General features: G+C 43.4%; 1 protein-coding gene across 2 annotated transcripts in view; it reads right to left on the bottom strand.

Moving 5' to 3' along the window:
* The window catches only part of FTSJ1 (FtsJ RNA 2'-O-methyltransferase 1), a 1,029,035-nt gene that overhangs the window by 564,179 nt on the left and 447,813 nt on the right, over positions 1 to 17,043 (bottom strand). Inside the window, exon 6 of one of the 2 annotated variants that reach the window (XM_044080307.1) lies at positions 12,886 to 12,938. The exons of the other annotated variant lie outside the window; for it this stretch is intronic. Coding sequence (XP_043936242.1) covers positions 12,886 to 12,938 — 53 coding nt within the window. The remainder of the gene's footprint in view (positions 1 to 12,885; positions 12,939 to 17,043) is intronic. 2 annotated transcript variants of the gene reach the window in all.

The raw sequence follows: 17,043 nt of genomic DNA, 5'->3' as shown, positions 1-17,043 counted from the left end.
AGTCACAACCAAAGTGACACATAGCTCACAACACCAGTGTGCCACCCAACAACAGCCCCTAAAACAAGACAATGTACCCAACACTTTAGCCATAGATGACTCTATAGTCAGGCACACTGATGTCCCACTCACCAGGCTGAAAAAGGAGAAAATTAAGGTCAGCTGCCCGTCGGGTGCCACGATCCACCACATAACGCATGCACTCAAATCACTCCACAACAAGTACAAATACGACTCTGTCATTGTCCATGTTGTGAGGCATACCTCCCTAGACTACATGAAAAGAGACATGGAAGAGCTCTCAGATCATGTGGCCCAGGAAGGTATGACCTTAGCCCTGAGTAACATCCTGCCTTCGCCCAGAATACCACCAAAGTACAAGGACAAAATTACTGACTTCAACAACAGGCTAAGCTTCTGGTGTCATTCAAAGGGGATTCAGTATCTATCCGTCTGGGAAGACAATCGACAAACCACAATGCTTTGCCAGAGATGGTCTGCACCTGTCACCCCTGGGATTCACGTTACTGGCTAAAGCTCTTGCCACCCCTACAGTGCCTTTTTTAGACAAGATTCAAAGGACAAAACCACTAGGTGGGAGGGTGGCCTAATGGTTAAGGTGCTTGCCTTACAAACAAAAGGATCAGGGTTTGAGTCTCACAAGGGACAATTGGCTAGCTTACAATGGCTCGCAACAGCAGTTAGCTTAGTACTAACCTATGAACTGTAACAGATACAAAAATGCAAAACCTGAAGGTAATGCTACTCAATGCTAGAAGTCTAAACCTCAAAATGCACTCTCTTGAGGCACTCCTAAAAATGGAGAACATAGATATCTGTGCAGTAACTGAGACCTGGTTCAAGGCTCCAGAGAGCAACCCTGCAATACCAGGCTACAACTCTTACCACACTTTTTGGCCACCAAACCAAGACCGAAACACTAAAGGTGGAGGAGTATCCATATTCACCAAGGATATTCACACCTCCAGGCTAGTTGCATCTGAAGTTCTCCAGGTGCAACTAACAATAGGTAAGACTGCAATCCAAATTGTAGCTTGCTACAGATCCCCCCACCATGCCCCAAGATTCTCACTACACCTTTCTAAACATATTGGGAAATATTAAGATACAACTAAACACCCTAATACTGGGTGATTTCAACTACCCTGCCATTAACTGGGAAAACTACTCGGGTACCAACACCTTTTCCCAACTGTTCGTGGAATTCATAAATTCCAACACCCTGGATCAACTAATCCATTGTCCCACCAGGGGTTCCAATATCCTAGGCCCAGTCATTACCAACATGGGAGATAAAGGCTCCACACCAGTGGTCACCCCCTCATTGGTCAGGTCTGACCATAAACAAATCACCCTTGACATCCACATCCCACCCCCACCCCCCAGTAAAGAAACCTACATAAAAAACGTCTCCAAAGCCAACTTCATGCTACCCATGTCAGAAGTGATAAACTTCATGACACCCATGCAGACGGGATCTGAAAGTTTGACTGCCGAATCCTATACTAAGGCACTGTACGAGCACATCCACTTGTGCATGAATCGTGCCATCCCAAGTAGAACCAAGATGCTCTCCTCCAAAAAAGGAAGCCAATCTGGTGGTCCCCTGCCATAAACAAACAATACAACAGAAGGAAGAAACTGTTTCAGAAAAGAGGAAAATCCCAGGATGCAAAAAACTCCCTTACCAGCCTCAGTAAGAAGCTTGAGATCCCTCATAAAATCATCAAAAGCTAGTTATGAAAATAAAATTGCCTAAGATTCCAAAGACAACCACAAAGCATTTTATAGTTATGTCAAGAATCTAAATGGCAATGCTCAGATCTGCTCTGAGCTACAACAGAATGGCATTAAATATACTGATCCCAAGGATATTGCCAATATCCTGGCAGATCGATTTAATGTCAACTTCATCCTCCCCTCACCCCTAAAGGGCCCATCTCAATACCAAATGATTGCCAAATTCCGGTAATCATGGCCACACAGATAGAAACCGTACTCTCCAAAGCTAAGAATACAGCATCCATGGGACCAGATGACATCCTGGGCTGTGTACTACCTGACCTACAAAATGAACTGGCACCTCACCTAAGTGTCATTTTTAATCAAAGCCTCACCTCAGGCTTCATGCCCACTGAGTGGTGCACTGCTAGTTATCCCACTCCACAAGGCGGGATCCACCTTAGATCTCAAGAACTACCGCCCCATCAGTCTGACGAGCCTGATCTGCAAGAGCATGGAACGCATTATCATGGAACTTATAAACAAAGACATTGGCAACCTTCAAACATTGGACTCCACCCAGTTTGGGTTCGTGAAGGGCCGATCTTGTCTCCTGAACCTGGCTGACTTCTTTGAATCAGTCTCCAGAGCTGTGGACAAGGGTACGGCGGTCCACACAGCCTATCTGGACCTCGCCAAGGCCCTCAACACCATCCCCCACTCTGGAATCATAGATAAACTTACTAAGCTGGGCATAAATCTCTACGTCACACGATGGGTTGCCAACTGGCTTACTGACAGAACCCAGACTGCAAGAGTAGCAGACTCCAAATCCAGCTCCAATCAAGTGACAGGCAGAGTTCCTCAGGGGTCAGTCCTGGGACTGCTCTTGTTTGGCATCTATTTCTCTGAGGTACAGGCCAACACTAAGTGATTTGGCTAACAAAGTTCACAGATAACTGCAAATTGGAAGCCATTATTGAATTCCCAAATTATGTGGATACTCTACAAAAGGGCCTTACAGAAATAGATGCTTGGTGCCAGAGCCATGGGCTCAAGCTTAATGCCAAGAAATGTATAGTTATCCCCTTTGGGAAAAAACATGTACCCATGAATTACCACACAGGTGGCAGTACACTAAACACTGAAAGTGTGATGACAGACTTAGGGACACAGGTGGACAGCGGTCTCACCTTTGATAAACACATCGCCACAACAGTCAGGAAATCCTTCTATGTGGCACAGCTCATCACTAAGGGCTTTTCATCCAGGCCAGGGAAAAGGAAGTCACGGTCCCACTGTACTCATCCCTCATTACACCCATTATAGAGTATAACGCCCCGTTTGGTATGTACTTCACAACACATCTGCAACAGCGGGGCATATCATCTACTCAGTGGTGATCTCTGCTTAACATACAAGGCCATGTCAAACCCTGAGCTGTTGAACATGCTCCACTTAAAGAAATCCCAATCCCTCAAAGCCACACACTCCAGGGATCTAAACCTTCTCATCACAATGAACAAAACATGCTGGAGGGATAGGTTCCTGACCAAGAGACTCCCCACACTCTGGAATAGACTGCCCATACATGTCAAGCAGAGTGCCTCCTTGGCCCTCTTCAAAAAGAACCTTGATGATTGGACGGGAGATACGAAATTCACCCCGGGGATCATGTCAGGTGCACTGCTAGACAGGGGTCCAGGGAAGTAAATATTGTGGGAAGAAATATCCAGGGAATTGTTATGGCTAGGCTTGTATTGGCCCTAGCCTAGTACCAACTTATGAAATTACTTTGTATAAACCATAAAGATTGCATCTCGCAGGTCTGAATGCAGCCGGATACATAACAACTGTGAAAACAAGGACTAGGAATCCTGTTTATTTCCTTAGTTGTGAACTAATTGCTACCCTGGAAGGGTGAACGTGTTGAAATGGTTTTATAGCTTCCAGATGCTGTAACACATCTTAGCAAAGCTGTGTGTGTGTATTGTGACATGTGTGCAAGATTCTGGCTCAGCTTCTAGTAAAGTGGGTAGTGTGAGAACCACAGAGTAAGGTGACCAGATGTGATGTCATTCTGTAATTCAACACTGAAATGATGAGGAGACAGAAGTTTCAGAGCACTTACCCATATCTCCTTGCCTTGCTGTATTAAGTAGGAAACAGCACTTCTTTAGATCAGTCAGGAAAATATAGTGAGATTAGTTAAGTACTGTTTTTCTGTATCTGTGTGAATCTTTCCATCTGTGTTATTTTTAGTATTTCCTGTGTCTGAAACTCTAGTGTTTACTGTAAATAGATAATCACTATTTTCATGTTATACTAAATATATTTAAACTTTTCATTGTGGCTGGTTGTTTTAGGAAATATTTAACCTTTGAGAGCATGTATATTTATTTAGTGATGCTGTGGCATCATGCTCCTGAAAGTCTTGATGTTCAATCACTTACCATTGGTATTAGTATTAATTTCACTCTGTATAACTTGATACCCTGTTAAGAAGGAGGGGGAGTATCCATATTCATCAAAGATACCTACACCTCCAGGTTGGTGGCAAAGCACGAAGCATCAGAGACTATCCATGTGCAACTAACAGTGGGTAAAACTGCCTTCCAGTTTATAGCCTGCTGCAGACCACCCTCCCAAACCCAGGAACCCCACTCGGCCTTCCTGAGAACACTGGAAAATATGAAGGTCACTCCGAACACCATTATATTGGGTGACTTCAACTACCCAAACATAGATTGGGAGCATTACTCTAGCTCCAACACCCTTGCCCAAAGGTTCCTAGAATTCATAAACTCAAATGCTATGGAACAACTTGTTATCACTCCCACAAGAGGGAAAACATACTGGACCTGATCATCACCAACATGGGGACTCTATGCTCCAGACCAGAAGTGTATCCCTCACTGGTAAGATCAGACCATAAACTGATCTCACTGGATATTCACATCCCGACCCCACTCCCTGCCCAGAAAACCACAGTGAAAAACTTCTCTAAAGCAAATTTCACACTCCTCAAAACCGAGGTGGAATCCTTCAAAGCCCCGGCCTGTGGAAAATCTGGCCCAGACCGCAGAATCCTTTAAAAATGCATTCTATGAACACCTTCAGGAATGCATGGATCATCTAATCCCAAATAAAACCAAGACCCAATCCTCCAAAGGCAGACTACCTGTCTGGTGGACCCCAGCCATAAACAAACTATATAATAGAAGAAGGAAGCTACTACATGATAGAGCAAAATCCCAAAAAGGGAAGGCATCTCTGATCAGTATTAGCAAAAAACTAAGGGCACTCATAAAATCGTCAAAGGCCAGCTTCGAGAGAAAAATTGCACAGGACACTAAGGATAATCACAAGGCTTTCTTTAGTTATGTTAGGAACCTGGGTGGGAATTCCCAGATATGCTCAGAATTAGTCCAAAATGACAAAAAATACACTGATCCCACAGACACTGCCAACATCCTAGCTGACAGGTTCAGCGCAAACCCCCCCCCTCCCCACCAAAAGAGCAAATATCTATCCCAGCAGAGTGCTGACCCCCTGACATCTCAGATGCTCAGGTGGGAGCCGCACTCTCCAAAGCAAAAAACACAGCATCAATGGGACCAGATGGTGTCCCAGGCTGCATCCTACATGAACTCCAAGAAGAGCTAAACCCAAACATAAAACTACTGTTCAATCTCAGCCTTACTACAGGATATGTACCCAAAGAGTGGCGTACATCAACAGTGGTCCTTCTCCACAAAGGTGGTGCCTCAACGGACCCTGGAAACTATCGCCCCATAAGCATGACTAGCTTGGTCTGCAAAGCTATGGAAAGGATCATCATGGACCTCATAAATAAAGATACTGGGGACCTACAGACACTGGATCCTACCCAGTTCGGCTTTGTTAAGGGCAGATCCTGCCTCTTAAACCTGGTTGACTTCTTTGAAACAGTCACCAAGGCCATTGTGAGGGAAGGTGGTCCACACAGCCTGTCTGGACCTCGCAAAAGCCTTCGATAAAATACCCCACTCGGGCATTATAGATAAGCTCACCAGCTTAAATATAAACCCCTATGTCACTAGATGGTTGCAAACTGGCTCAAGGACAGAACCCACATGGTTAGAATTGCTGGAGCCATGTCAGACTCCAAACCAGTTACAAGTGGCGTCCCACAAGGCTCAGTCCTGGGACCTCTCTTGTTTGGTATATATTTCTCGGAGGTACAGGCCAACACGGAAGGACTGTGGCTGACCAAGTTCGCAGATGACTGCAAACTGGGCGCCTTAATCGACTCTCCAGCCGACACAAGCATCCTCCAAAAGGGCCTCATAGAAACAGACAACTGGTGCCAGAGCCATGGCCTCAAGCTAAACGCCAAAAAAGTGTATAGTCATCCCCCTTTGGCAAAAACAAAGTGCCCACAAATTACCACATAGGTGGTAATCCATTAAGTACAGAAGAAGTAATAAGGGACCTGGGGACCCAAGTTGATAGCAATCTCTCATTTGACAACCACGTGGCCAAAGTGGTTAGAAAAACATTTTATATAGCCCACCTAATCATGAAGGGATTCACATCTAGATTAGGGGAGGTCATCGTGCCTCTTTACTCATCAGGCCCATAATCGAGTACAATGCCTCTTTTGGGATGTACCTTACCAAACACCTGCAGCAACTGGAAAGACCCCAAAAGTACCTCACCAAGAGGATCAAAGGGCTCAAACAGATGCCATATGCTTCCCGGTTAAAGAAACTCCAGCTCTACTCAGTGGCAAACCGCCTGCTCAGAGGTGACATGTGCCTGACGTACAAGGCCATGTCCAACCTGGAATTAAGGGACATGCTGCACCTCAAAAAATCCAAATCCCATCGAGCTACATGCTCGAGAGACTTGAACCTCAGCACTGAAATAAACAGGACATGCTGGAGGGACAGATTCATAACCCAGAGGCTCCCTTCACTATGGAATAAAATCCCAGTCCAGGTTAGGCAGAGTCCCTCATTGAGTCTCTTCAAGAGGAGTCTTGATGAGTGGATGGGAGATCGTAGGTTTACCCCGGGTATCACTTCTGTGTCACTGTTAGACAGAGGCACAGTATACTAACCTCGAAAAAGAGCATAGCAAAATTAATTTAAAATGGGTGGCGAAAGCCAAACATACTCTGGCTAGGCTTATAAATGCCCTAGGGCAGATAGCCTAGTATGAACCTATGAAGAGCCTTAGAGTAGCTGGCCAGTGATACTAACTTATAGCATGGGCAGGGGTGGCAGAGTAGGTAATCTGTGCCAGCCCTTTGTGTGTGTGTGTGTGTGTCTGTAAAAATTAAATCTCAGTGTGTGTGTGTGTGTGTGTGTGTGTGTGTGTGTGTGTCAGCTACTTGAAACAGGGACACAGAGCTCGTTAGTGGTCAGTGTGGTTTATTATTTGGGGTCTGGAGAGAGTCCAGTCCCAGGACTGGACAATGTTCCCTGTGTGCTTAAGGGAAATTGTGCTTGGTGCAGTGAGCTGCATCTGATGATACTATGTATGTGTATTTCTCTCAAAGTGAACGTTCCCCCACTGTTGTTTGTGGTGAGGATTGAGGCTCCTTGATCACTGGCTCAGAGAAGGGATGTCAACAGTCATCACAGAAAAGTTCACTCCCCAACTGCAAGGGATGAAACATCCAGTGAAGTCCAACAGCTCAGCTATTCTGTCCATAATGAAATATCTCAAAATAACCCTATCTTTTTGAAAAGATACTGTCACCATTAGCCATCTTCTTTCAGTGAACCCCATTTTCAAAATTTTCCTGACTACTGCCACATAACTCTCTCTTCCTGCAACACTTTATCATGTTCTGATGTACTGTCCCCTTTAACATTTACATCACATTTATTCCTTTGTTTTTCAGAAACACTTCCATTTGTACCTTATTTATTTATTTACATTTGTTGAACGGGAGTGTCCGACTGGACGTAGGTCCATTTTCAATGGAGGCCCAGGGAGAAAAGCTCCACAGTTAAAATATACAGACAGTAGTTACATTGGATTTACATAGCAATTAACAATTACAAACATAGTTACAGATGAAAAACATAGTACCATCAGCAGACAACTAGAATCTTTATCTGCAAAGTACATAACAGACATTAGCAATTGTTACAATAAGAAGTTCCTGCTGTATAATAAGTAGTGGCCTTATGAGCATCCGAGCTTGCTATAATCAAGGCAGTTAGTGGGGTGGAAAGAAAGGTAGTGGGTGGATGGGGTGGGTACCTCATCCTCACTGGTGTCCCATCTTTGCATTACATCTGACCAAGAAAGAAATGCGTTTTGAATGGGCTCTCCCTAATCCATCTTTTGTTTTAAAATTTAAACCATCTGAAATATTGAGAAACTGCTCTCAGTAGTATAATTCTTCACACAATTTGTCTGTAGCACTCTAATTTTGTTGTCAGGATCAGTCATTCCTGTTCCTCTCAATTTACTCATAGGAAAAGCTCTTCAGCTCCCCTTACAGAAAAAGGCAGGGTATTTTTTTTGACTGGGTTAGCCCCACTAGGCTAATAGCCTCTTTTCAGTGAAGACCCAAGATGGTATTTCTACTACTCGGAGAAATTTGGCCAGCATCAGGTAACTTTCCTTGCTCTTTTCAATAGGTACTGTTACATCCACCTAAACTATCACCAACTTAAGCAGATGGGGCACCTTGGTTTAATGTCTCATCTGAAAGATGACACGGACTAAAATCATACTGAGTAGCATTTACAGCTGTCTGCAATTTTTCATAGATTACATTTTCTAAAAGCTGACTATAAAACTAAGTTTAGTTTTCTTAATTATGCTTAGTGCAGCATGTGTGGGATGAATGGGACACCTCCAAGTCTGCTCTTCAAATTTTCCCTTAAGGAAGCTCTACTCTTAGTATAACCAGACTACTCACTGTATTATAAGCCTAGCACTTGTTCTCAATACTTCTCTACTAAGTAAGCACTCTCGTACTAAGTAAAGCACTACATCTACTTACCACCCCTGTGAATATCCACTTCCCTTAAAGGTATACCACTCCCTTATACTGTTCTAACATGTTGAGTGGTAGATTACTGGCGTCGTCTCCAGTTCAGCTGGTCAATCTGAGTATCTTGAGACAATGCTACAATTGTCTCATGTACAGACAACCTTCTCCTCCTCTCAACAAACACAAATACATGTGAGAGATGCAACTATATAGCCAAACTGGAGGCTGAACTCTCTCAACTCAGGGCTGGCATGACCAGACAGGAGGAGATGGCAACCACACACACAACAATCCCAGTCCCACATAGACCTACCACAACTGCAAACCAAACACATAAAAACACAAAGACATACTCGAGGCTCTAATAAAAACTTACCAAAACAACAGAGGCTCCCAAAGCAGACATCCAAAATCCACCACCTCAAAACAAAACACATGCAACACATACTTCAATAAATCAGTGTGTCGACCAATCGCAGCCCTTAAGGCCAAACACCTTGCCTGATACACTAGTAATAGGTGACTCCATAGTCAGACACACTGATGTCCCACTGACCAGGCTGAACATGGAAAAGGTGACTGTGAGCTGTCTATCGGGAGCTAGGATCGCCACATAACACACGCCTCAGGTCACTCCAAAGCAAGTACAAATATGACTCCGTCATTGTCCATGCTGGTGTGAATGACCTGAGACGTACCTCCCTGGACTACATGAAAAGAGACATAGAGGAGCTCTCCTGACACTGAGCAGCATCTTGCCCTCACCAAGAATGATACCACAATACAAAGACAAGATGATCAGCTTTAACAATTGGCTCAAGTACTGGTGTCATTCAAAGGGGATCCAATGTCTGTCCGCCTGGGATGATATGTTGGACAAGCCACGCTGCTTCGCAAGGGATGGCTTACAACTGTCACCACTGGGCTTCCGGATAGTGGCTAAGGCTCTTGCCACTCCCATAGTGCCTTTTTTAGGCAAGGCTCAAAGACAAACCCACCTCCTTAGAAAACAAAATGGAAAAAACTAAGGGTAATGCTGCTCAACGCCAGAAGTCTAAATCTCAAGATGCAGGCACTTGATGCACTCCTCAGCATGGAGAACATACACGTCTGTGCAGTAACTGAAACCTGGTTCAAGGCTCCTGAGAGCACCCCAGCACTACCAGGCTATACCTCGTATCATGCTTTTCCCAAAACCTGGGCCGAACCACAAGGAGGAAGTGTCCATATTCATAAAGGACACCCACACCTCCAGGTTAGTAACAACACATGAAGCATCAGAGACCATACAGATGCAACTAATCATAAGCAAAACTGCTATACAACTGGTAGCATGTTACAGACCACCCTTCAATCTCAAGAACCCCACTCAGCCTTCCTGAAGATATTGGAGGATATGAATGTATCACAAAACACCATCATACTGGGAGACTTCAACTACCCAAACATAGATTGGGTACATTATTCTAGCCCTAATACCCTAGCCCACAGGTTCCTGGAATTCATAAATTCAAATGCACTGGAACAACTAGTCACCTCTCCCACTAGGGGAGATAATATACTAGACCTGATCATCACAATCATGGGGACAAAATGCTCCACACGGAGTATACCCCTCACTAGTGAGATCTGACCACAAACTAATCACCCTGGATATACATATCCCACCTCCACCCCCAGCACAAAAGACCACAGTGAAAAACTTCTCAAAAGCAGACTTCACTCTTCTTAAGACTGAGATGGTATCCTTTAAGCCCACTGTGCCAGTGGATAGCACATTCCACAATGAATCCTTCACAAATGCTTTCTATGGACGGCCTTAAACTAAATGCCAAAATATGTATAGTCATCCCTTCTGGAAAAAACAAAGTACCTACAAATTATCACATAGACAGCAACCCACTGAGTATGGAAAAGGTAATCAGAGACCTAGGGACCCAAGTAGACAGCGACCTCTCATTTGACACCCACGTTGCCAAAGTGGTTAGGAAAACATTCTACCTCGCACACCTCATCATGAAGGGATTCACATCCAGATCCAAGGATGTCATTGTACCCCTATATTCCTCCCTCATCAGACCCATGATTGAGTACAATGCCCCATTTGGTATGTACCTCACCCGGCATTTGCAACAGCTGGAGAGACCACAAAAGTACCTCACCAAAAGGATCAAGGGTCTCCAACATATGTCTTAGTCTGCCAGACTAAGAAACTTCAGCTCTATTCAGTAGCATACCGCCTGCTCAGAGGTGATCTCTGCCTGGCACAAGGCCATGTCCAATCATGATCTGATGGACATGCTCCACCTCAAAAATCCAAATCCATCAGGACCACGAGAGCTAAAGACTTAAACCTCAGCACAAGTATGAATAGGACATGCTGGAGGGACAGATTCATAACCCAGAGGCTTCCCATGCTTTGGAACAGGATCCCAGTTCGTGATAGGCAGAGCCCTCACTGACTCTCTTCAAGAGAAATCTTGATGAGTGGATGAGAGATCGTAAGTTTACCCCAGGGGTCACATCTGTGTCACTGCTAGACAGGGGCACAGTAAACTAATTCTATTATATAAGGGGACCTTCATTGTGTCACTACTAGACAGAGGCACAGTATTCTAGATTTATTCTGTACATTTCTGTACCATTTCTAGGGTGGCAAAAGCCACATCACTATGGCTAGGCTTACAAATGCCCCAGGGCAGATAGCCTAGTACTATACTATGAAACTATGAAACTTACACAAGCATCAAATTGCAGCATGTGTTGAAAATTAAAAGTTTAACAGCTTTTTATGAGATCTCTTAATAGACTTTCTAACCTATCAAACTGTGCTTTAGTAAAGCTACCTTTAAAAAAGGAGAACAGATGAACAATTCACAAAATGTTGCTAAAATTTAATTGGCAGCTTGTAAGCTGTTAAATCTTTTTTTTTTCTTAAATGTTCTATAGTATATGTATGAAATGGGTGTGCTGCTCATGGCACCAACTTCCCTTGGTACAATTCTGCAGCCATCTACATTTATAATTAATGATACTCCTCTGAAAATGTCATGAACCGATTAAAATGTTTGCAGCTTTATAAACTTTGGGTAAACCTTTATGCACATTTTCTCAACTTAGAAAGAAAACTAAAACACAAACTAAAGCACAAAAGTAATCATGTGGTCAATTAAACAAGAGGATGCAGGGAAGGGGTGAGGAAGGACTGCTCCTTACATGACTAACAAATAATATCAGAGGAAATTTACCAACTAATGGCCATTGCAAAAAGAAAATTAATCTTTTTCCTTTACTTTTCCAATTATAAGTACTTTTCTTTTGTAACTTTTCTATTTGTTCTTACAGTTCTTGGTTTTAATATTGTCTAGACTGTCATTAACTACTTGTGTCATTACCACATTCCCCTAGTGTTATTTATTTTTCAATGTACCAGCACGTATTTTTGCACTGCTGTTCAATTTTCTTTGACAAGCTTCACAGTTTACATATAATGCGGTAATTCACAAAACAGCAATTTATACTCTTTATACATCCTAAAAGAAAGACTATTATGACACAAGATTACATTATTTCAGGCACTATGACTAAATCTACTTTTTTTGTGGTGGGGAATCACCCCATGATTATCAAACTTCTCTACATTCTGTCAAAACATTCACTCCCCCGACACCGGCAAAGAACTAGGGAGTACTGCTATCACCCAGAAGAGATCACATCTTCTAAAGCTCTTGAAATCCCCACCACCAAACAGAAAACGCAGAGTAATGCTTATTACCATTGTCTTTTGTAAGTGTACACTTTCACATATCTACACCCCCAGCTAAAGTGTGTGCATTCATGTTCTCTGTGCAACAGCTGCAATCAGTGGCCTTCACCCATCTGGAGCTTTTGTAGCTGGACTCTGACAATGCATTCCCCTGGCATGCACAAACTAGCATTGGCAGTTCACTTTCATCTATCCTCATTCAGTGTCAGAGTGCTAATCAAACACAGGTTGCCTGAGATGTCAAGGCCAACCCCTCTATTCTGCAGAGTCAACTTACTTTTATTCTTCTCTTTGATGCAAACACATGTAAACAAAAACAGATACCTTTGAACAAGACTAGCAAGATTGTAGACAGAAAACAATGAAGTACACTTACAGCTAAAAGCAGCTGGGCTTGGATATATTCATCGATGTCATGCAAGCCAGTAACTATGGGGAAAAAAAGTACAACAGTTAAAACCACTTGTAAAGTATAAAATGTTTCTTAATACTGTTTTATCCGACTCAGTAAAACATGCATAAAGTTAGTAACACAAAGCAATTCATATGAGAAAAAAGTGGTTCATAGGTGTGTACTAGGCTAATGGCCGTGGAGCCTTTACAAGCCTAGCCCAAACAAATTGCCCAGGCACCGTGCCACCCGATGTTAGTTCACAGTGCTCCTATCCAGTAGAGCAACTGGAATGGCCCCTGGAGTGAACTTTCTGTTATCTATACACTTGTCAAGATTTCTCTTGAAGAGGGCCAGTGAGGTGCTCTGCTTGACATGAATGGGAAGCTTATTTCAGAGTATGGGCAGTCTTTGGGAGATGATGAACCTGTCCCTCTAGCATGCTCTGTTAATTGTGGAAATGAGGTTGTGATCTCTGGAGCATGTGGCGTGGGGGATTGGGATTTCTTTAGGTGTGGCATTTCAAGTAGGGCCGGGTTGGAGGTGGCTTTGTAAGTCAAGCAGAGATCACCTCTAAGCAGACGATAAGAGACTGAGAACAGCTGAAGTTTCTCGAGTCTGTCCATGTAGGACATGTGTTTAAGGCCAGGGATCCTTTTTGTGAGGTACTTTTGTGGCCTTTCTAGCTGTTGTAGGTGTCTGGTCCGGTACATGCCAAACGGGGAGTTATATTTGATGATTGGTCTAATGAGGGATGAGTAGAGATGGATGATGACCTCTTTCTTCCTGGATGCGAAAACTTTGGTTATAAGATATGCCACGTAAAAGGACTTTCTGACCACAGTGGCAATGTGGTGGTCAAAGGGGAGGTGGCTGTCGACCTGAGTGCCCAGATCTCTTATGGCCCCTTCAGTATTCAGTGGTCTCCCATTAATGTGGGGATTCGTGGGAACTGAGTTTTTTCCAAAGGGGATAATGCAATTTTTTGCGTTAAGCTTCAGGCCATGGTTCCAACACCAGTCATTGGTCCTAGTGATACCCTTTTGTAGGCTGTTGGCAGTTTCCAAGGTATACAGAGAACAAGCTTTGCTCGTGACTACCTAGGTTCAGTTTGTCAATAGGGCCACTAGAGGAGCTAGCTGGGGTAAGAAGGAATGACAAAGCTGTATCTGCAAAACTATCAGGGAGAAGGCTATGTTTACGTGTATGTGGATCCCAGGCAAAGCGTTATCTATAAATCCTTGGTGCAGGCTGTAGATGTGTTGAAAACATTCACCTGCAAGTACAGAGGGTTACTAGGAGTAATATCTCATGGAAGTGTGTAGCAAAACACTTCCCCCTCCTCATGCCAACTCCTTGGGATGGAATGGGTATATGCCCAGCATAACCACTGTGAAAGAAAACCCATCTGAATGCTTGCTGATCTGTGAGTAAAGAACAAAAAGTGTAGTGTTCATGACTTAAGACAGGCACATTAAAATTGATCCCTGTGACCTGGCTTCTGACACAGACTTGAGGATCTAATAAGAGTATTGATATGAGCTGTAAAGTTAAAGAGGAGTTCACAAAGAAAGACAGTATAGGGTCTGGTTTTGCTGTGACCCTGACTGTATCACTGGAAATTCCCACAATCATGGTTAATATAACCCACACAGTAGGACACCTGATCAAGAATAATGTCATAAGAACAATCTGGTGAAACTTAGTTGGCCAAATTTGACAATGAATGAAAAAGTCGCTTGAGCTACAGGTTGGGTGGTAGGCTGCTTGGTGGCCATTGAGATAGCAGGTTCAGTAGGATAGCAGTAGCAAAACCTGCCCTAGCCCTGGAGGCAGTGCCTAAATGGTATTGTCTGGTAAAGGTGTGGACAGTGGTACACGTAAGCAGCTTCCAGAATGACTTGGGTAGGTACACCTTTAAGGAACACAGTGGTAGCTGCCCTGAGTCTGGTGGAGTGAGCAGGAGCATGGGCTGGTAATGGCTTACTATGATGAGCATAACAAAGTAATGTGGTTGGCCACCTATGTTTGGAGATGGGCCTGCCTGCAAAGGCCACTAGCAGCTGTTCTGCTCTATTTGTAACTTTGTCTTGTCAAGGTAATACCCGATCTGTCGGTATACATCCAGGGAAAGTAGGATTTGTTCTGCTTTATTCCTCAGATATTGGAATAAACACTGGCAAATAAATAGCTGGATTCAAAGAGAGTTCTGACTTTGAATTTTGGAAGGTATAGGAAACTTACTCAGCTATAGCATGTCTAAGATTGATCTCTAGGTGTTGTCCTTTCTTGGTAGTAGGCAGATTCTTGAGAAAAATGCTGTGCCCTCTTCCCCTGCAGGAACAGACTGAACAGATCCTTGTTGTAGATAGAAGGTCTGGTAAGATGGGAGGCAGAACCCCCTCTTGGTCCTTTGGGGGTTTGACTCCCTAGGAAGAGGGGGTACTAACCCTGAACTGAATGTAACAGCCCTATTCTATGATGTGTAGGATCTCTGGTGATGAGTTTCCACTGCTGTAGGAAGGCGGCCTCCCTGCACAGAGAGGGGAGGGTTTGGGATTGTGTAGGGGGCTATGGGTTGGATGCTGTGCATAGTCACAGCTGCTCTATCAGGATAGGGTCACTGAATCGCCCAAGTTTAGGGTGCTGATCAGGTTGTCACCACCTACACTGTGTTGGTCTCTAAGACTGAAAATGCTTTACTATATAACATACAATTTATATCATGAAATGTTTCATACATATATAGTTAAATACAATTGTTTTACTTACAATTACTTTTTTCCTGTTAGTGTCTTTGTAAACATTAATGAGATGAAGTGGGTTATATGCCTTTCGTCTCACTCCACAAGTTTAAGTCAACAAAAAATCCAGTCTTTCTCTGCCACTTTATTTTTTTTTTATAAAACCATACTTTACAAATGTGACTAATGCTTTACAGTCCTACATTTAATCACCAATTTCAGTATTGCTGGTCTTCGTGTTAATCTCCCTCTCCCAACCCCAGACTCTGGTTCAAATCTAAAGTACTCCCAGTCAATTCCTGTACTTTTTTCTGGTCTCTCAAGAATTTTCGTTTGGAACACTGGAAAGGTTTTACTGGCAAAGTCTTCATAATCAGAAAAATGAAAAGCAGAGTCCCCTTCTGTTTGATGGCTCACCTTTTGTTGGACAAACTTTTGTATTTTCTCCTTCTCCTGTTCTGCAAGAAAAATTACTTTGATCCTCCAGAAAAAAAAGAAGTTATGTCTTACCATAACATTTCATCTGTGTTGTTGATCTTCATCTATTCTTGACTTGTGGGTTATGGTTCCTATGCTTGGAACCAAACCAGCAGATATATAGGTCAAGTCAGCCAAAAAAATCCTTGAGCTGTAAGTCTACCCACAGTGTCCCTCTCCACATTACCTCAGATGAAGTTTGCAATCAGACAGAAGAAGATTCTAATACAAGTCAGAAACCTTGACCAAGGTATCCCAAACAATAATATCCCAGAAGAGGATGTCGCTCCACCAGAAGTCTAAAGAAGAGGGCAGGCGGGAGGGATGCAAGAATAGATGAAGATCGACAACACAGATGGAACGCTATGGTAAGACACAACTTCTTCACCTTATGTTGTCAATCTTCATCTGTTCTTGACATGTGGGACAGAGTCCCCAGCTACCACATATCCTGGGTGGCCTTATGGAAGAACATTCCTGAGAACCATAGAATCAAAGCAGGTTTTCCCCCTGGAAACCATATCCAATTTGTAATGAGGAATAAAAGTATGTGGTTTAGCCGATGTTGCAGCTGTGCAAATTTCTGACATGGAAGCTTTAGAATGAAAAACAGCTGAAGTCACCATAGATCTGGCAGAATGGGTCTTCACCAGCACAGGGAGTTTTAGCTTTTGTTTTGTGTAAATGAAAGATATGCAATCCCTTAACCATCTGGACAGAGTCATCTTAGGCATAGGTTTGCCCAAAGTTGCACTAGCAAAGGATACAAATAACTGTTCTGATCATCTAAACTGCTTAGCTCTATCCAGATAGAAACGTAATTGCCTGTGCACATCCAGACAGTGCAGGCAGTACTCCCCTTAATAAGTTTGGGGAGAATACAGGCAAATCTATGGACTGGTTGATATTGGGTCTCTGAAAT

The sequence above is a fragment of the Protopterus annectens genome, chromosome 8.part0, assembly GCF_019279795.1.
Source record: "Protopterus annectens isolate FY-2018-M chromosome 8.part0, PAN1.0, whole genome shotgun sequence".
Lineage (NCBI taxonomy): Eukaryota > Metazoa > Chordata > Ceratodontiformes > Protopteridae > Protopterus > Protopterus annectens.
This window is presented reverse-complemented; position numbering and strand designations above follow the sequence as displayed.